Source organism: Thunnus thynnus, chromosome 10, assembly GCF_963924715.1.
Source record: "Thunnus thynnus chromosome 10, fThuThy2.1, whole genome shotgun sequence".
NCBI lineage: Eukaryota > Metazoa > Chordata > Actinopteri > Scombriformes > Scombridae > Thunnus > Thunnus thynnus.
Window position 1 is genome coordinate 29,614,262 of NC_089526.1, and position 20,993 is coordinate 29,635,254.

The 20,993-nt window shown below is 40.9% G+C and overlaps 1 protein-coding gene across 2 annotated transcripts in view; it reads left to right on the top strand.

Annotated features, from left to right (window-relative positions):
- The window catches only part of cep192 (centrosomal protein 192), a 32,912-nt gene that overhangs the window by 7,870 nt on the left and 4,049 nt on the right, over positions 1-20,993 (top strand). For both annotated transcript variants that reach the window (XM_067602434.1, XM_067602435.1), the window contains exons 13-48: positions 92-247; positions 384-660; positions 778-921; positions 1,029-1,093; positions 1,410-1,634; positions 1,882-2,023; positions 2,137-2,219; positions 2,310-2,585; positions 3,391-4,285; positions 4,400-4,523; positions 4,819-4,975; positions 5,278-5,968; positions 6,148-6,339; positions 6,597-6,745; positions 6,968-7,198; positions 7,346-7,471; positions 7,678-7,818; positions 8,102-8,165; positions 8,377-8,516; positions 10,148-10,240; positions 10,657-10,775; positions 10,997-11,194; positions 12,236-12,326; positions 12,598-12,777; positions 12,949-13,209; positions 13,388-13,509; positions 15,555-15,664; positions 16,086-16,233; positions 16,439-16,529; positions 16,664-16,742; positions 16,936-17,059; positions 17,469-17,574; positions 17,668-17,899; positions 18,094-18,170; positions 18,520-18,615; positions 19,981-20,100. In XM_067602434.1, coding sequence (XP_067458535.1) covers positions 92-247; positions 384-660; positions 778-921; positions 1,029-1,093; positions 1,410-1,634; positions 1,882-2,023; positions 2,137-2,219; positions 2,310-2,585; positions 3,391-4,285; positions 4,400-4,523; positions 4,819-4,975; positions 5,278-5,968; positions 6,148-6,339; positions 6,597-6,745; positions 6,968-7,198; positions 7,346-7,471; positions 7,678-7,818; positions 8,102-8,165; positions 8,377-8,516; positions 10,148-10,240; positions 10,657-10,775; positions 10,997-11,194; positions 12,236-12,326; positions 12,598-12,777; positions 12,949-13,209; positions 13,388-13,509; positions 15,555-15,664; positions 16,086-16,233; positions 16,439-16,529; positions 16,664-16,742; positions 16,936-17,059; positions 17,469-17,574; positions 17,668-17,899; positions 18,094-18,170; positions 18,520-18,615; positions 19,981-20,100 — 6,525 coding nt within the window. The remainder of the gene's footprint in view (positions 1-91; positions 248-383; positions 661-777; positions 922-1,028; positions 1,094-1,409; positions 1,635-1,881; positions 2,024-2,136; positions 2,220-2,309; positions 2,586-3,390; positions 4,286-4,399; positions 4,524-4,818; positions 4,976-5,277; positions 5,969-6,147; positions 6,340-6,596; positions 6,746-6,967; positions 7,199-7,345; positions 7,472-7,677; positions 7,819-8,101; positions 8,166-8,376; positions 8,517-10,147; positions 10,241-10,656; positions 10,776-10,996; positions 11,195-12,235; positions 12,327-12,597; positions 12,778-12,948; positions 13,210-13,387; positions 13,510-15,554; positions 15,665-16,085; positions 16,234-16,438; positions 16,530-16,663; positions 16,743-16,935; positions 17,060-17,468; positions 17,575-17,667; positions 17,900-18,093; positions 18,171-18,519; positions 18,616-19,980; positions 20,101-20,993) is intronic.

A 20,993-nucleotide genomic window follows, 5' to 3' on the forward strand; every position in this document is an offset into this window, starting at 1 on the left:
GAAACAATGAGATGTGCACTACTCCACACTGGGAACATATAGTTATAAACTAAAAGCAGCAAAGGCTAAAATATATTATTTTGAATGCCAGGATGCCATGGAGAGCACGGAGTCTGGGCCCACTGTTGAGCGACATCTGGACTCGGTCTACCTGAGAAGTGGAGCTGGACTGAGGAGACCTCAAGACTCAGTAAACCTAACTGTCTCCCACCTTCAAGGCACCCAGGGGAGCTTCCACCTCTCCCAGGTACGATGTGCAACAGGAGAATATGTGATTTGCAGTGACCCAAGTATCTGTTATAACCTTCTACAGTATGTTACACATTTGCACTTAAAGCTCAGCTTTATTGATGTGTAAACAATGAAAACCTACCTTCCCTCAGGTGCTGCTTCCAGAAAGCAATGACCAGGATTATGATGATGATGATGAAGGAGTAGATGAGCCTGATGGTGCCAGGCCTTCCTTGGGCTTAAGAGGAGGACCCTGTGGTGATACTACTCCTGCTGAGGCCTCGGACAGTGCCAGTGAGGATGACAACAATCCTCTTTCCACCTCCCTGGAACCCAAGTATTTCTCCCAGAGCTTCCACCAGGAACAAGAAGATTCAGATGATGGTTGGAACCATTGTCCAGACAACCTGGAGCTGGAGTTTCAACAAGGTTGGTCTTGATCTTTGATGTTTAGATCAGAAGTTTACCAAGTTGATAATAGGTACTCAGTCTTAATACATATTGGTCTAATGTCTAGCATCTTAACAGCACTGCTTTTCTCCTCAGGTGCCACTCATAGTGTGGTGTACCAGAATGAAGAAGGGCAGTGGGTGACAGACTTGGCATATTACTCCTCTTTTGAAAAAGAGGTTGATGGGAAGACATCAGAGAATGTCAGCCAGTTTAAGACTGAGGACTTTGTTCCTGCCAGTACGTACTGAACACACAACTCTCTTGTAATACTATGAAATTATACTCTAGTGTTTTGTTTTTTCAAAATGCTCTTAATGAATAAATACTTTTTCCTCCTTTTGCAGGTGATGCTTTGGAAAAGATAGTGAAGGATCAAGAGGAATTTGAAAAGGAGCACCAATTCATGCAGGTATACAGCATAGGCGTCTGTTGCCCCAAAGCACTTGCCTTCATGTTTTGAAACATAGAAGCTTTCAGTTCTGATTGGCTGAGTCACATTGGAAGTTGTACCCAACATCTGTTACCACACATAAATTAAAAAATAACCAAAATCTGCTTAGACTATATTGTTTGTCATAATCCAGTGAACATGCATGAATGAAAGAATGAATTAACAATTTAATTTTTTGTGATACTGCCAAATTATAAAAGACCTCACTAACACACACCTACAACTCTCAGCTTTGAGTTTCAATGTAAAGCACAGCCTCTTGTTGTTCATGCAGGAGGAGCAGATTGAACCGGCTAGCAGCAACAGCACCTTTCAGAGTGACTCATCTTGGAAGGTCCCTGCCAACAGCCACATCCTAATGAGGGCCTCCCAGGTCTCCTCAGAGTTTAAGCAGGGGGACCAAAGCTACCTGCGACTCTCTTTAGGGCAGTTTTTTGAACAACGCTCCGAAGCCCTGGGCTGTCTGGGCAGAAGTGATGATGTGGATGGGGTTAAACGGGTCAGTGAAACTGCTTTCTTGGGTTGGTACTGAAATTTAAAATGTACTTTCTCTCTCTCTCTCTTCTGGAGAGTCCATATTGGGTCTATTAAAGAGTTCATTCACACGTAAAGCCAGAGGTGGGAGTTTTATAATGTTATGGACTAAAGCTGAGGTTTCATTTATTTATGCCCTTTTCCTTAGCTTTTAAAGTCCTTCTGAGAGGGAACTGTAAAGTTTATTAAAAGCATGGTCTTTGTTCCTCCAGCCATCCTTTGGCTACATCATTACCTCTCCAGGGAAGAGGGAACCATTCCCGCTGATTCACCCCTCAGAATTCACACCCAGAGACATCTCTCCTCCCAATGACACCATGGAACTCAGTGAAGCCGATAAAACACTAAGCCCAGGTGTGTTCACAGTATTGTTGAGGCAGACAGAGAATCTCTCTTTCGTTTTGTTTATCTTAAGATGATTTTCTGTGTAATTCTTGTATAATTATTGACTTAATATCTTCTTGCAGAGGACCTGGACAAAACCTTTGAGGCACCAGGTGAAAGGATGTCACCTAAAGGTGATACAGATCCTGAACCATGTGAACAAGAGGTACAGGGATTGTTTATTTAATATTTGAATAGCTCTATGAATCAGAAGCTTGGCTGTATGACAGACATATAATCACTACTCCTTTTTTAGGACCACACTGTCCGTGTTGCTCCGCCTGACCACAGTGAGGGCTCTGGCTCTGAGTCAAGCTTGGGTAACCAGAGCTGTGTGTCCCCCAACAATAACAGCAGCCATCTTATGCTTAGTATCAGCACAATTGCCTCAGCCATTGCAGATGCATCCATCAGCACTGACCCGTCACAGCTGGCTGCCATGATCATGGAGCTGTCCAAGAGAAGTAGGGCGAGGAATCGGCCTGCTGGACCTGCTGTCAGCTGCTCAGAGGAACCACGCTCAGCTGAACATGTAAGGCTTTGAAGGTTTTTCAAACAACCTTTATATATAATGTGTGTATCGTCAGTTGGTCATTGTAACACTGCAAAATTGTGACTCTCAGTTCACGTTTTGATTTCCGGAGTTTTCATATAAATGGTTTACTACGTAGTTACGATCCAGGGCTAGTGCTCAAAACCCAATATTCCATGCTATGCCATGGATTGATCCTTTTTCCAGCTTTCATAAAAATATCTATCACAATTTATTTTTTTATTTTTTATTTTTTTTTATGGAGCTGAAACAATTTGTTAATTAGTCAATAACTGATTAATTCTTTTGGTCACTTTTCAAGCAAAAGAACAAACATTTGCCGGTACCAGCTTAATAAAAGTGATTTTACTTTCTGCTTTTCAGAATTTCTTTGACTTTTGTTTGAACAGAGAGAGCAATTTGAATATGTCATTTTAGGCTCTAGAAAACATGGAGACAAAACAATAATAATAACAATTTTCATTAGCAATTATTTTCTTGATTAATCGGTTAGTTGTTTGGTCTATAAAGTGACAGAAAACAGCAAAACATACCCATCACAGTTCCCCAGAGCTCAATGTGATGTCTTTTAAAATGTTTTGGCCCTACAGTCCTTCAACTGTAGGACTTAAGAAAAAACCTTTGTGGTGACTATCTAAAATATTTAAATAATGATCTGTAGTTGTATTAAGGGGGCTCAAAGCATCACTAAAATAATAGCTTGTTTATTTGATGCATGACCTCTGAACTCTGTTCAAAAGTTCATCTTTACAATTTAAAAACCACTGATCTCCCCTCTGCCTAGATCCTGCCTGAGGCAGACCAGAGCGCCATGTTGGACACACTGCAGAGAAGCACCTGTGTTGGAGAGCTGAGCGCCTTCAACATAGAGAAATACCTGAAAAAGGCTGATGTGTCTGGCAGGAGTGATGCATCTGTGGCACACACTACCTTTGACCTGACCGGCTGGGCTGATAATCTCGGTAGCTCTCAAAGGAACCCTCAGGCGGGATATCTGGAGGAACAGGGGAGCTCAGCTCAGCAGGTGGAAAGTGAGACTCAACAGAAATCCACAAGTATGAAAATGGAGGAGAAAGTCACAAGAGGAGACACTACATTAAACTCTAGCTCATCTGCAGCGTCCCTTTCAAATGCATTATCACCTGATAATAATAGTGATTCAAAAAGAAGCTTTATTCCTCGTCCTCGTACATCATTCAGCTCTGCCAGAAGGTCTGTGGGCTCAGGGCAATCTTCCACACTCAAGCCTCCTGCAGACAAAATGGCAGCATGTGATAATGCTGCATCTTCTGCTACCAAGACTTGTGTTCCCTCAGGCAAGACCCCTACAGAAAATGGAGTCAAGTCGGGAGAACTGAACCCACAAGCATCCAACATTAGGTTTTCCTTAGAAACATCACAAAAGAGTGATAAAAGCCCCGCTGCTTTACCTGGCATGCCAAGAACCTCCCCAGAGTGGAGGAAAGGGCAGTCAGGCCTGCCTTGTCTTAAGGGTTCCTCTCCACCGACACAGAGGGTGAGGAGCGCAGGCCAACAGCAGTATGACAAACAAAGTAACTCTCCAGAGAAGAAACCCCCTCCCAGGGGTCTCGCGGCTGCTCCTCTGTCGCATAGATCTGTGGAGAAACACGTCGGCTTCTCTTGCCAAAACAGTCCACCTCCAGTAGACTATGCATCTGGTGAGTAAAAGCCAGAAAATACACCTTACTGTACATAATCAGTAAGGAAAGCCCCTGTGAGAATAGTGACATGACTTTATGAACCTGAATGATAACATTAATTTTGTTTCTCAGAACTGCCCAAGAGTTTTCCTGAGCCCTCTGTGGAGGACACACAGACACAGTGTAACTTCAGACCGTCCACCTCTCCTATTACACACTCCTCTCCATGTCAGACCTCCCTTCCTAGTGCTGATGGGTATTGTATCACATATGCTCTCTATAAATCAAAAAGTATTTTCTATTATGATTATTTAATAGTAATTAATTGTGGCTTAAAATTAATTTCAGCCCAAACTAATTTTAAGACGAGACAAAATAGACTGAAACTACTAGACTAGACAAGAAATGGACTGTCATATTAATTGAAATAACAATTCTGTTGTCTTGTGGAATTTATGTTTCCATTGTTTAGCTGATGCAGAATTCAGACATTTGTGTTTTGAGCCCTTCTGGATTCATGACTTTGTTCCTGTGTTGTCTTGTCTTTCCAGTACGGTGTCACCTTCGTCGTCCAGTGGGGGTCTGGCAGACAAACGTCCAAATCTTGACCTCTCTCCTCAATCTATCTGCTCAAGCCCTGGTCTCAGCAGGCTCACATACATCTCAATGAATGATGGCACTATTGTACCTACACCTGAGAGGAAAAAGGTACCACAAAAAGTCAGATATACTAAATATACTAATATACAAATATACTAACTTCGACATTATTGTTGTAATGTAAGTGTCCTCTCTAACTCTATGCTGCACTGTGGCAGCAATGTATTGTTGAAGACTTAATAATAGTATGTAATTTAAAAAATTAGCCCAAAAAAAATGCTAAAAAGAGGGACTTCAAATAAAGTGTTGCCAACAAAAGTTCTGTTTTTGTTATTTTTCTGTTGTGTCATTGGAGAAACTATTGGTTTGAATTTGGTATTTATCGCCTTTAGTTATTTTCTCCTCTACAGAATAATTGTACCATGGCACTGAGCACCACCATCATTAGATTCAGTCCGACCCCACCTATGGAACCAGATGCACAATCTAACCTGGATATTCTCGACTTGCCCAAAAGCCTCGACCAAGTGCAACCACAGCATTCTAAAAGTCTGGACCCACTACCTCCACAGCAGTGTAAAAGCCCGGAGCCCTCCCGCAGTGGTTCCTCTCTGAGCTGTACCCGCAGCCAGAGTGAATGTAACTACCACTGTCCTGGGAATAGAACAGCTGATCTTTCAGCAGGTTGCAGGAACCTCAAGCACCCCTCTGAGTCCAATGTAAGGCAGCTAACTAAAGTGGACTCAGGCTATTGCAGCAATCTGAATATCCCTCAAAGTAGCACCACCACAGCTCCTCAGAGCTCCCAGCAGTGGGGAGCTGCTAGCTCTGTCTCATCATCTGTGTATGCTGGTGGACTTGGCATGCCTCCGTCCTACACATCAGAGGGACTTCACTATGTGCCCATCCCCAGCTTTAAGCCTCAGTGTTCTGGCTTGATTGACCTTCCCCACCAAGGAGATATGCAGTCCCTCCTTATCGGACGCTCTCTCTTCAATTCCCAGCTGGCTCAGCAGTACTTGGGACCTGAAGCCCAATTACACCCTGGTGCATATCATGTGGGAGCAACAGGAAATGGTCTCTACAGTGTGTCCGCTTCAGGCATGTTTTATTTACACATTCATAAATAAAGTTGCTGAGCTAAAACAGTAAAGCAACTTGGAGAATACTGTCAAATAAATGTAATGATGCTATACTACCATTTGGCAACGTGATGGTTAAACCCAGAAAATATTCTTGTTTCATTGATTCTGCTTCCTGTTCACCATTTCTTTCTTCAGGCATACCCAACAGTGATCTAACAGTAAGACACATCCAACCCACATCAGGGCCACTGGGGATTCCCAGTGCTGCAGGGTCCCATCACCTTCCTAGACCCAGTCAGAACCAGCAGGACATGGGAATGATGGGGAAATCCTACACTCAATACAGTGCAGAGCCATTGATGACCGGTGGTCTCGAGGAACTGAGAGGTAGCAATGGTCATGGTATTTTCAATATACAGTTTATATTTTTTCATGCCTTAACCAATTATATATGTGGGCTGTTAAACAAGTTACATAATAATGTTGTGCATGGCAGAAAATTGCAACAGCTTCTTAATTGCTGCAATCAGGTATAATGTTGAAGTCTTTGAATCATAGTCTTTACCTACAATATCTCTTCTTCTGCATAGAGGAGCAGCATTTCCCTGTATCAGTTTATCTCATTTCACTCATGTCATCCTCAGGTCAAGTGGTGGTGCCAGAGGAGCTGCGGTTCCCTCATGCCTGCTGTGTAGGCATCGCTTCACAGACGTCCCTCAGCCTCTTCAACCCCTCTGAAAGATGGCAGCAAGTTTCAATCACAGTCACAAGCTTGGCCATTGACGGAGAGAAGGTGAGTAGAAAGCACAGAGGTGCAGGTGAAGATCTTCAAAACAGTGTCCAAAAACCTCTAAAACGTTACCACAGACGGCTCATTGTTGCCCATAAAAATGTCATACAACAAATTCAACAACATGAGTTACTATAAACATAGATTCAGTCCATATCTGGCTCAACCAGCCAACTAATCCATTTTTTTCATGTTTGCTTCCATTTTCCATGCTAATCCCTACAGGTTGATAGCTTGCCATACCAGTGGCTGATAGTGAAGAACAAGACGATCATTGGTCCTAAGAGTACAGAGGACCAGAAGGTGTTGTTCATCCCTCCGCAGGCTGGTGTCTACCAATGTGTCCTCAGTGTTTGTTCCTGGCCTGCATCTGCTGAGACAGAGGTGGCTGCCAGGGCCACTATCTTTGCCAAAAGGGTGGTGTTGGTTGCTATAGCAGAGAATCCTGCACTAGAGGTGAGGGCTTCATAAAACAAAAATAATTTGAAATGACAATTTATAATAATCAAAAATAACTTCAGGCAATACGTAAAGAAAGACCTGTGAATAAAAATTAAATATGTTTCATAGTGCCTGAGACATCTCACTCATTTTGATTCTCAGGTAGAAGTAAGCAAATCTGGCTGTTTGGATTTTGGAGATCTGTCGGTAGGCAGTGCCAAATCCCTTCCTCTCAAACTTCTCAACAGGACTCATGCCACAGTACCCATCCGACTGGTCATCAGTGCAGTAAGTAAACAAACGCACGCACACACACACACACACACACACAGATCCAACTCAGGGATACAGTGACATCCAGTGGCAGCGATGAGATGTTTGCATGACACAAACAGATAAAGGCTTCTCTAACTAGATGAAATGTTCTTTAATGGGGGTAAAATTGAACTTGGTTCATCTCATATTGGTTCACATTCTACATTTCATTCCTCCAGAATGCCACAGCATGGCGATGCTTCACTTTCTCCAAGCACCCTGTTACCATGACATCTGAGGCAACACAGCAGGCTGGCCACCTGACCCCAGTGTCCTCTCCCTCGGTGATGAATCACGTGATGCATGCCAGCTATGGAGAGGTTAGAGTTGCCAAAATTTTACAACCTTATTCAGCATCTCACTCACTTAACTTGATTATTTCATGCTGTATGTTTTTGTCTCCTATTTTCTGTAAAGCCGAGGCAATACTGGTATTCACTAAAATGAATCAATATGTTTTTTTTGTTTTTTTTTTATTAAAATCTTAAATAGAGGTAGGATATTAAGGTATTATGGGTGAAGCAGTGTCACAGATCCATTTCAATCCTATTGAGCAGCTGAACCGTCTTGATTATTCATAGAAAATGTTCTTTTTTTGTCCAGAATCCTGAGAGCTTCATGGTCTGGGTTCACTTCAAGGCCCCTCAGAAGTACACAGCCTCTTCAGGTAATCAACCTTGATTGAATATACTGTATTTAAACTGAACTTTATGTATTTTCACTGATTACATCATTCATGTTAATGGCAATGGGATGTGTTAACTTTTTAATATGTCACTTAATCTAATAATTTAAAAAGCGTCAGATTTTTACAGATGAAAATCAAACCCAATTGTGTTCTGCTAACCCTGCTAACTCCTTGTGTTTGTGCTTGTCAGGAGAGCTTGGTCCAGCTGATGAATACTGCGCTCGGGTGGACATTGAAGTGGACTCTCCTGGTGCGAGTCATGTGATTAGGAGTATTCCTGTCAGAGCCAGGTCTGGAACTGCAAGGGTCCATGCTCCAAAAGACCTGCAGGTAGTCAAGCTGCCATATGGCTGTTTTCAGACTGATGCAGTGGAGCTTTGTACTTCACCACTACTTTACCTGTAAAACCTAGAATAATGATACTGAAAAATCATGGATGTAATCATTCAGAGGTTGGCTAGACCTATAATATTCTTGTTAGCCTATTATTAAAGTTGACTTAATCATTACACTGATGGAAGATGGTGAATGTTTGCACTATTTAATATGTTTAGTCAAGTTCTTGGCATCTCCATGCTTCAAATCAACTAGTCCATTTTGGCCAGTCAAACATACTACACAGAGCTAGCTACTTGAAGGTTAGATGCTCTAATCCATAAAAGGGGCATGTTGTAATTGCAAAGTAATGAGTCAAATGTAGAAATGGCTAACCAACCAACACCTGGTCAGGTGTACTGTAGGCACTTTCGGACTTAACAATTCTGGGGACTTCCTGAGAGGAACTATCCACTTGGGAGCTCCCCCGAGAATTATATACCTTCAAGGGCTTTTTTTATGTTTGCATTCACACCACCGATAGGAATGCTGAAGTGACGGATGAGATACAACTTCAACACCAACAAGATGAAGGACTGTGTGATTGGAGCTGTGTGTTGTGTGTCGTGGGTTTCATGTTAAAAACGGAGTTGGAAAGGAGACGTGTTCCGTTCCAATGATTAAAGCAAAAAGCTAATGTTAAGAGCTGTTGTTTACATGGGTTTTTCAGAATGGTGGTTGTCAGTGCTGCATTGGCAGGTGCCGGTGTTTGACCAGTTACTGTACACTTATGTCACTCAAGGTTCCTCTTGTGCTTAGAGAGTACCTACCCTGAAATAGGAGCTAAAATAGTCCTAAAAACTACGATCGTTCCCAGTTCCTGCAGTGCAGACACAATAAAAAAGGGGAAATTCCTGTAATAGTTCTTAGAACTATGAAAAAGTTCCTCGGGTCTGAAAGTGCCTAATGTGAAACATGGGTGTTTTGGGGAGTTGTGAATCCCAACATTTTGACTTTTCCAAAACAATCCTTTTCTAATTCAACAATATCTGACGTTCCAAACACTATTTAAAATCTGTGATTAAATATTCTTAACTCAAGGTTCACTCACTCAGCTATTCATGAAGGTTTTGTCATGTGACCTAAGCAGAAGACTTACAGCATGTGATAACAGGTGGTCATATATGGGAGGAACTCCAATTTTCCCTCATGGGGAGGTCCTGTCTTTAGGGTGTACCAGCAGAGATCTTAAGTACTTAAATGATTTGTGGCAGTTGTTGACTCCTTGTGATCGGAAGACTCTTGCTAGATGTTCTAACAGCCTGCCAGCATAAGGGAATCCTACTGGGATGCGCTTGGTGATCCTCAGTGGGTTAGCAGTGTCAGGTCTGGTGTTAAATCCTCCCTTATACGACCACCTGTTGTGACCACCTGAATGAACCTCCACGCTCAAGCATCTAAAATGTTTTAATGCATATAGAGTGCATCTATGTAGAAATTCAAAGAAGACTTTTTAAATTTGATTAATCATTAACACATTTGATTTTAACCAGCTTTTTCTTATCATCATGTTCCATTTTTTTTTACTACTTCCTTGGACTTTGTAAAGTTGGCAGTGAACTACTTTGTGTGCTTCTTTTGTCTAGACTGTCAGCCTGTATGCTCCACTGGGTAAATCTAGTCAACAGACGCTGCCATTAAAGAATGCAGGAAACATTGACGTGCAGCTGAAACTCAAGGTAATTCTGACCTTTACTTTTCTTATTAGATCTGGGGTTTGGGTAAGCCTCTGTGACATTTTGAGCTCAGACTGTCGCACATACAGTGGGGATTCATTGATATTTTGCCTCTGTTTTTCTTGTTTTCTACATTTCTTTTTTTTTTTTTTTTTTTTTTACCTTTTCCCTGTCTGCCTTCTCACTTCACTGTATCCCTTTTCTCTTTTCTTATTCTCTTTCTTCCTTTGTTTCTTTTTGCTCCTTCCCCATTGCTCCTCTTTTCTGTCCTTGTCCCACCTTTTCTTGACTCACTGTACTCCTTTTTTTCTTAATTTCTTTCTTGTTGCTGTCTTGCCAACATTCAACATATTTTTGCTTTGCTCTTTTGCCCCTTCCCCTTGTCACATCTGTTCCTTCTTTTCCTCCTCTGATTATAGAGCAGTGATGCTGAGGACTGTTTCTTAGTGACACCTGATGAACTGACCCTCAGAGTGGGAGAGGAGCAAGGCATTGTGGTGTCCTTCAAAGCACAGGGTAACAGGAAATACAGAGAAAGGTATAAAAACATTTGATGTGATTACATGTGCCTAACTAACCCAGCTGGGCTTCTGTTGGTTTTGTGCAACAATCAGAATTCTTTAACGTCCTGTAAATGAGAAACTACAAGTTCATCCATTCTATAATGGGGAGTAGGTATTAGAGAAATCTGCTCACATGTTTAGTGGACATCTAAACTCATTCTTTGAGATTAACTTGGTTATGCTTGTTGTGTTGCAGTCTTCTCACCATCCTGGTGCTGCCATCAGGCCCTCAGTATGAGGTAACCCTGAAAGGAGAAGTTGTCTCAGAGGACTCTGGAAAAGCTGCCTTTCCCTCTGCTGCCGTCTTTGGTCCTGGTCTGGCCAACGATGTTCCACCAATCCTGTCTAACAAACAGTTTGTAGCCTGGGGAGGAGTCACTCTGGGACGAGCTGTGTAAGCAACTTTGCAGTTTTTCATTACTTTCACTCTTATGTGGAAGCAGAAAAACACTTTCAAGGTATCAATTATTCATTTGAAAGTAATCAATAAAAAACTCAAGGCCCAATGGTCCCTCTTATTCTATTAAAGCTTGTATAATGTTATTTATGAGAAGGGACAGACAATGTCTACAGGGAGTGTTATTCCTCAGAAGCTATTTCAACATAATGCACAATTTATTTATACTCATTGAAAGGACAGACAGCAGTATTACAGTGTTTCCCCTAGGATTTTTTTCAGCAGCGGTGCTGTTCTGTGCACACGGAGCCCACAATGTCAGGACCCGTATTTGCGCACATCGGCAGTGGAATAACTTAAAACCAGCTTAGATTTGTTCCAGATAGGTTTATCCATGTCCACAGGGTCATGTGTATGATAATTTACAAGAGCTTTTGACACCAGAAGGACTCTCGAGGTCCAGATAAGTGTCATTGTAATACATGTCAAAAATGAAATGCCTCAACGCAGTCTGGGGGTTTGGAGATTCTCCCCCAAGAAAATTTGATGTTATTTGACTAAAAACTATGTATTTTCACATCATTTTGGACCATTATCATTACAATATTAATAAAAAGGCAACACAGGTTGTAGTTTTTCACAGTACAGTCAGACATTAATTTGCAAGAATGAAGTAAACGCTATGTCCTGAAGCAATCCTTATTGAGAGCAGGATTAGAATTGATTTATATTTTAAAAATAACTAACAGTGTTTCTAGAGCAGTTTGCAAAAGCAAAGTCACTATATAATATCAGTAATATCTCACTGGAAACAAAAATAACATTTCAATAAAATTATATTCCTGACGTGAAAATACTGAGTCACATGAAAATACAGATCTAAGTTTGAGTTGGCCGTTCTCCACAAATCAAGACTTTTGGATAATGACTCAATCTCAAACACCATTGAAGCACAGTTTGTCAAAGATAATACGCTTGACACAGAACTCCTTCACACTAACTGTTATCACATAACTAACAGCTGCCATTGTTTTTCAGCCAACAGAAGCTGGTTCTAAGGAACAACTCGACCAACGCCACACAGCAGCTGCGTTTGCTTATTCGAGGTCAAGACCAGGACTGTTTTCAGGTAGATTGGTATTTCAAAACTTTTCAAACTTTTCTTTTTCATTTCCAGTGTATTATGCTTGTAAAACCGTTTTTTCTGTACAACCAATTTGATCACAAAGGCACATGTAGCAAGATAGAGAGGAGGTCTATAGTGAATACTTAATATGCAATTTCTCATCTAATTAAACAGAAATGTTCACACTCATGCCACCCTGAGCACTGTGAAATGTTGTAAAATCATTTATAGATTGTATTTTGAATAATTACAAAAGAACTTGTGTGTGTCTCAGCTCCAGAGTATGTTCAGTCCTGAGGAGCGTCTGACCCGACATGGGGAGCTGTCCATTCGTCCCAGAGAGGACGTGACCATCCACCTGCTCTTCGCTCCCACCAGGGTGGCCTGCATGTTGGCCAAGCTGGAGATAAAACAGTCTGGAGTCCGGCCTTCACAGCCAGGGGTCAAATTCACTGTGAGAATTTGTTGCTCTCCTTTTTTTTTTCTCTCGAGTGATTTCTCACTTTTGCATCTTTTACTTCTTTTTGTCCTATTTCACTTCCATTGCTGTCTCTTTGCTATGCTTTCAATTTCTCTATATAAAGACTTGGGCTAAAAGTAAAATTGGCCTCCTGTCTTTGTTCAGATTCCACTTTCAGGCTACGGTGGCACCAGCAACATCATCCTGGAGGACCAGAGGAAACAGGCGGACGGCTACGTGGCAACACTGACAGACATCGCTGTTGGGCGTGTTAGCAAGGTGTGCCTGTGTGTGAGGAACACCGGCTCCAGAGCAGCTTTCATCAAAGCCATGGCCTTCTCAGATGTGCAGTCCCGAAGAGTTATGGAGCCCTCTGTCATCAGCCTCGCCCCGTCACAGTTTGTACTGAAGGAAAGAACACAAGAGGTAGGAGAGAGCATACAAGACTCAAGATCTGATGTTTAGCAATAACACATAGGGAAAAAAATAAATGTAAATGATGACTGTGCTTTTGTCTGAACTATAGTTATAGTTTGTAATTTTCTTGCATTGCCTGTCTTATGTATGCTGGAATGCGGTCACTAATTATGTGTGTGTTTTTCAGGTGATCACTGTGCTCATGAAATCCACCCAGAGAGAGCAGAGTCTGTGTCAGGCAGACAGCGCTCTGCTAGCTACTGTCTTACTGTTTTGTGGAGATGAGGTCTCCAGGCAGCAGTACAGAAGGTGAGACCTTGCAACACTTCATTTATTTGTTTTTTATGCTGTTTAAGTAGCAGTGTTGGCAGGAATAAGAAGTAGATAGTTACAAAATCAACCTAAACTATCCTTGATTCAAAACAGGGAAATAGTGAAACATTTCCTGATCATGAGTCTCTCTGGACTGAGTTGATCAATCTTCAGCATGAAAGCACCATTCTGTGTGCTGTAACTGTCAATGTTAACGAACTTTACTACTGTGTAAAATTAGGTTGTTGTCCTCATGAGAATCGGTGCAGATCTGGAAAAATGAATTTACAAATGCAGACAGTAAGACCAATATAGAACAGCTGAAAACGTTGACATTTATAAGACCACCCATTCTTTGTAGTTTCCTCATTTACACAAGCAGTTCCCAGTTGTGGAAACCCAGTGATGGTGGGTTTATCCACTGTGATAAAAACACTGCTTATAGCGTAAAAATATGTGCAAAAACGACCCCCTGAAACATCATGAAAAGGCCAGGAAAACTTCAGCAGAAAGTCCCCATCGTCCGACCACTCAAACAGCCAGCGGAGCATTAAAAAGACCTTGGAGGCTAAAACCTATTACCTAAATGAGCTAAAGATATGGCTCTGGTAAAGCATTAGTTAAAGAGGTACTGCCCACTTAAACATGTTTTTGAGCTGTAAACTAAATTATGACTGTACTGTGATGAAACACATCAGTGCTGGTGTTAATATTAACATTGACACCAAATTTATAAAAATCGGCATTTCATGAGTTGAAATGTCTCAACCTGTCATCTGCTGTGCAAAATCAGCCCTGAAAAGGCGGGGCCAATGTTGACGTATAGTCGACCATTTGAGAGTTCTCTACGTCATGAAACTTATATAAATGGTAGAATGTTAACGCCCACCTCCTTCAGCCCAACTCTTATTTTCAAATATATGCTGATCGAGACAGTTTTAGCTCCAGCAGCTAACATTACTGCTGGAGGAAATCTCTCCATCTGTGACTGTCCGTAGGAGGACATGCTGCTTGCAGCCTCAAAAACAGCAGAAAAGCTCTCCGGCTGACTGTTCCTGCAGTTATCAGCGGGTAAAATTTTGTTTTAAAATGTTAAATCACAGGGTAACTGGAGCTCTACTGTTACTGAACCTGTCCGCTGCAGAGCAGCAGCGGACTGTAGCTCTGCAGCCAACAGTCACAGACGGAGAGATTTCCTCCAGCGGGTCAGTGCTGCTGAAGCTAAAACTGTCTTTATGTGAAAATACACCAAGTTAAACACAGACAGGTTTAAAAATGACTTCTGGCTTGTTTAAATGTTATTATTATTATTATTATTATTATTATTATTAATTCTCTGGCCAAAGGATGTCACTGAGCACCTCCTGCCTACCTGCCTCACACATCAACGCCCTCCTGCCTCCTCTCAGCCAACTTTTTAGCATTTCAAAATAATGCAGTGGGTGAATTTAGGCTCAGACCTGGAGGTGAAGTTACGTTTTAATCCTTTGTTTTGTGATGGTGACCAAACAAATGCTACTAAATGCTTTTCCGCAACTATTCTTGATATGGTGTTATCTTCTCTAACTTTACACTGATGTTACATGTCAAGAAAGTGTGAAAAATGCACCATTACAGAAAGAAAGAAAAAATGTTCTAAAGAGCAGATAACAGACTTATTTGATTATTCTTGAATTTAATGTTTCATGAGCTGTCTGTGTAAAAAATGATAATATTGCTTGTTCTGTCTGCATTAAGACAATATACTGTAGTTTGGAATAAATATTTTTTCACTAAAAAAATGGTTTCCCTAAGATCTACAGAAGGAAATTTTGATCTCTGAGTGGGGAAAAAATTTGAGATTCTCATTTTGACCAGAATGGTGCAGCTCTAGTGCTGCTGCCCACACATTTGTATTCTGGCCGATAGTTTCAAAAACACAAACATTGTTTTTAAAGTCATTAAAAGGGCTAATAGTTTGTAGATCCAACTCCAGAGGGTTCTGTTTTGTGAGAAAGCTGTTTTTATTCCCACTACAGTGCATTTTTGTTTTGTTCTTTCAGATTGCTTCAGAGCAAACCAGAGGCTGCACAGAAGGCTCTGTCTGACAACAGTCTGCTGAAAAACATCGACTTTAATGAGAAGTTCCTGGGAGAAGAAAATGTTGCAGAGAGTAAGAAGTCACGATCATGAAAAATCAAAATAATCAATTTGGTCCCAATTTAAATCCACCAAGGATGATATTGAAAGTCAGCTGCAATGTTTTTATATTTTATTTTGCTACTCTATTGCTCATTAATTGATGAATGAATAAATCATGAGTGATTTTATATATATATACTATATGTAATGTTCTGACCACTTAGGTAGATCTTTGCAGGAATTTATATTCATATAAAGGTATCAAGGAGGAAAAAGGTTTTATTTGAAAAAATTGTTTATGGTAACTACATCTTTCGCTGACAGAATGTTACTGAAAAAAACAACTAATTCTAAAATGTACATATTGCTTGTTCGAACACAGGTCTTAAGATATGCTCTAAACCTTTGGTGGTTCTGTTGTTTGGTTTGACTCTGATTTTACTTTCTTGCAGCGTACAACCTGCCCCAGCGGCCAAATGAGGCCCACATCTTCTATGGAAACATGAGTAAGGTGGCTGTGTTGTTGCTGGGAAGTACAAAGAGCACAGAGTGTGAGGAGAGCAACCACAACGAGCTGCTGCTGCCCTCAGAGACAGACAGGTAATGTCATACATATCAAATATCACTGACATACTGTAACATACTAGGCCCTGGTTACTATAAATACTGACTTTATGATATTATGAAAGCAATATGTCTAAGGGTCTGCACATTTTTATACTCAACATTGTTTTGTAAGATAAGATTCTGTCCATTGTTTGCATTTTGCATCTCTTTGATAACCATGTGTTATGTTAATTCCCAGTGCTTTGGCAAATGGCAACGTGTCTCTGGACGTGCTGCCAGTGAAGGGTCCCCAAGGTCCAGCAATGAGAGTGGCAGAGCCCACGTTAAAGGTACCAGAAGCCCTTTTATGGTTCCTTGCTATGATTGTAGATCATTGTGTCAACTGGATGTGATCAAGAAAAGGTTCACTGCATTTGACGGAAAATAAAGTCTTTGAATGTAGAATGGCTTTTTCCCCCCGCAGGCTTCAGAACCATTACACAGGCAGTCCGAGTCCTGGACCATCCATCCAGAACAACTTGTGCTCGCAGCTCCTACTATCAGTGAGTGGAATATTGATTCCAAAAGTGTTTTATGAGGTGAAATTTTATCACCTAAGCTTTGAATTCTACTTCAACATTTAGGAGTGTGGTTGGTGAAGCAATCCGCTCCCAGCTGTAAGAGACTGACTCTGCAATTGTATCTAACATTACTAATACCCAGCAGCTTACACTTTAATTGTTGTGTTGTTTTTAGATGGTTCAGCCACCACCAGTCAGGTTCAGATCCGGAACAACACATCCAGAGAGCTGAGCTTTGATTTGTCCTGGCCCGCTCACTGCCTCACAATCACCCCTCAGCATGGTGTCATCGAGCCACAGTAAGAGCACACTCAAACTCTCGGGGCCTTTTGGTTTTTCAGTGAAATATGTTAGCTACAGTAAGCTAAGTGCCTAAGCAGGGTCAAAGTTTTTAACACAGGCACCTTTGCTCTTTATCCTTCTTGTTTTATCTTCATGTCCACACTGTGTAGACAATATAACCATGAAAATGACAAATCTTCTCACTGCTTTACCTCTGTCAAACATAAACTAAATGTAATAATTGTATTCTTAGTACTGTATATGCACAGTATGTAACTGCTGCAGCCCAGTCATTAAAACTATTATCATAGCTACACAAGATGAACGATTAGGAAGAACATGAAAACATAATCTCTTTGACTGTGTCTGAATTTGGTGCTTAAATTTATCCACCTGCGTCTGATTTCTTTGTTATCGTCAACTAAGGTGCCACCTGCAGATTTTGATCAGTCCCAACCCCTCACTAGCAACCAAATCTGCCCTGCTGCCATGGAGTGGACAGATTTATGTCCAGTGTGATGGTCAACAGAAGGTACAGAACATCCACTCATCAAGAATGACAAGTCATTCACGAATGTTGTCTTGTGCTGTGAGAATTTAACATGAGCAAAACATGTGTGTTCAGTTTATCAAGGTCCAGATCCGTCGGGACCTGGCTCTGGATGTGTCAGCTGCCCCAGCAGACACCACCCTGTCAGCCTTGGCTCCTCAGGCTGCCACCCCTGTGCTGCCTGCAGCCAGGTTAACCACTAAACCCTCGCTCCCCTCGCAGGCCCCACTGCTGCTACCTCAAGCCCTGGTGGAGATCAGCAACAAGACCATCATCTTCCCCACCACTCCTTCAGGGGAGACATCAGGTAGGAAGTTGACTGGCCTAATTCTGAGCTGAACATGAATACATTGTGGTCAAGTCTGAGCACCTTTACAACAACGATCTGCAAGAAGCTGTAGTGTGAAATACCCTCCAGACTGGGAGTTTATGTTGTAGTCTGTAGGCAGCACACTGTGTGAATATTCCTGAGGGAGACTCAAACTCTGTGTTGCACTTCAGAGGCCCAGCTGGAGGTGGAGAACGGCGAAGTGGAAGTGAGGTGGTACCTGTCATCATTTGCTCCTCCATATGTCAAGGTGCTTTTTTTTTTTTTTTTAATCTCTTTCTTCTCTCAATTCTTTCATTCTGTTTACTGTTTTTCTGTTTGTTCTCGTTAACGTCCCTCCTGTGGGAACAGATGCTTGTGCTGCTTTTGTAGGTTGTTCCCAATTTCTTTTGAATTTCATTTTCTTCTTTTATTATGGTTCACTTGAAGTGTAGCTAAAATTATTCTCTTTTGTTGCGTGGCTCACTTTGGTAATGAGTTTGTTTTGCTGGGTAACACTGTTGACGTTCTTAATTTAATCTTGTAGTTGTGTCTTGTTTTGGCCATTGTGTGATAGCAGTGACTCAAGTCAAGCTGTGGTCTCTTCTCTCTCTCCTCAGGGGGTTGACAACAGTGGAGATGTTTACCGGGCCACCTACACCGCTTTCAGATGCTGCAGGGTCTCAGGCACTCTGGGAGCCCACGAGAAGATGCAGGTAGTCACTCGCACACAAGTACACTTGTCAGTATTATTTAGTGAAAGGTATTTTCAAGGAACAGGACAAGAGTTTCTGCAGGTCTCACAGAATGCTTCATGGATGCAATAGCTTAAGTTCTGGTCTACCTGTCAAAACCATTTGCCTACCTACCAGTTGGCTCGCAGAAAACAATATTTTCTATCATTACTAGACTTACTCTAAAATAATACTGTATCCTTAAAAAAGAGGTGTAACAAGTGGTTTCAGAATTTTTGGGCCATAGTTGGTTCAAACTATATTTGGTTGTAAAACTAAAGTTTTTAAAATAGTAGCCAATAGCTAGTCGCCTTTAGTTACTTTACTCTATTGAAGTGTTGTTGGTCCAGCCTATGTTGTAAAAATAATCTTCATCTTTACTATAACAATTACTTGTATTGCTCATATTTATTCATTTTTAGAGATTAATAGTAGAATAACACAAAATGTGGCAAATAATTTCATTGCCATTCTGCTTTAATTGTCAAGGATACTTAACATGTTAAAATTTAATCTATATAAAAATCTCTAAATATCATAATAGGTACTTATAGTATATTAGGTAATTTGCAGTTTTTATCATTTACTCACATTTTAGATGACATTATTTTTTCAGTTAGATTGCAGTGGAGATCAACAGTAACCTTTCTAACAACATTTTAACTTGATCACATCAGGATAAGCACATGTGTAGCTGTTAACATCAGCGACGGCTGTGTTTCATTCAGGTGTGCCAGTAAGCCGTGCTTTTGAGACATAATAAACACGGCCCTGGACCTGGTACATCAAAATGGAACACAGCTATAATTACTACTGACAGGTCCAAAGGTGTATAGACCTTGAGTCACTAAGTGCTGTTCTTTTGGGAAGAAACATCAAACAACCTTTGCAAACACAGTAAATCCGGTCTTGTTTGTGATACACTGCAAGCCTGAAGAACCTTTACAGCATCTTGTCAAAATATTGAATAATTCATGCAAAACAGGTTTCTGTCTGGGACTAGTCAGTTGTACCCAGCCTTTAATGTGAACCACTGTGAAACATCTGCTGCTTTTCAACCTTTCTATACTTATACTATGTCCTTTCAGTCTGTCACAGTTTTCAGTGGATGATTACAATTTAAAACATGATTTTCTTATACATTTAAATATTTGATTGTTTCATATGCTTAATTTAACCTACTAACCTCGCAGCAGTAAGACTATATTGAGTGATGAGGCAGTTAAAAAATGAGATTTTCCACCCAGAAGCCAGTCGCTGTAAGAACATGTGTGAGTATAACAAGCATTTATATGGTTAAATAAATCCTGATTGTGATTTCCTCTAATGTTTCTCTTGCTCTCACAGGTGCCTATTACCTTCCTGCCAAGGGACCGTGGGGACTATGCCCAGTTTTGGGACTTGGAGTGCCACCCTGTGTCTGAGCCCCAGCAGAAAACCAGAATTCGCTTTCAACTCTGTGGCACTGTGAGGACTTATTTATTAGTTTTGTGGCCCAGATGTCCATATTTTTTTTTTTTTTTACCATTTTTTACTTTAATAATGTTAGAGAATTTATTTTGCCAAACCTTAGTTACTGTCTGTACCTTTTTCTTTTCTTTTTTTCTTTATTTTTCATTCAATTTACTTCCATCTATACTTTTTGTATTTTGTACTCACAACTGAATCCTTAGCTACTGCATAAATCACTTCTATTGAACGTTTTTATTTCACTCTTAAAACAGCATTAATATTACCACTGTGTTCTTATTTGCTCTCCTTAGCTGTGCTTCCTCTTTGCAACAGAGTAATGGACTTGATTGAAGCTGTGTTTTCATAATGACAACAAAGCAGAAAAATGTCCAGATCTACATTTATTTAACATTTTATTAGGACTTGCATGTGCTCAGCAATGATATTCATTGTCAAGTTAACACTCCCAAACCATGTGTACATGACTATTGTTCCCTGGGGAGTACACTTTGAATACATTAGCTTCCTTTAAAGCATTAGAGTGTGTCATTACCTTTTTTTTTATCAGCTTAAAAAAAATCTGCATGTATGGTAGCACCTTGACTATGGCTTTGTAGTGTTAGTGACAGAATTAACAAATGAGAAAAGTGGGTTGTGGGATGGTAAGGAGAGCCACCCTGCTGAGATTGGCCTGCGGGCTTCGCGTGTGTGCCGCTTTAATGTGAAGTGTTATGACAGACCCAGTTAACTTAAGAGCATACACACACAGCAAGTGGGAAGTCGAATAGATGGCTCTACATAAGTAGGTTAAGCGGTTATGATGGTAATGCTTTTGTTGTTGTTGCCATATACAGTATTTCTTAGATGCAGTATTAAAGCACAGTGCCCATTCTATCAAGAGATGCTAA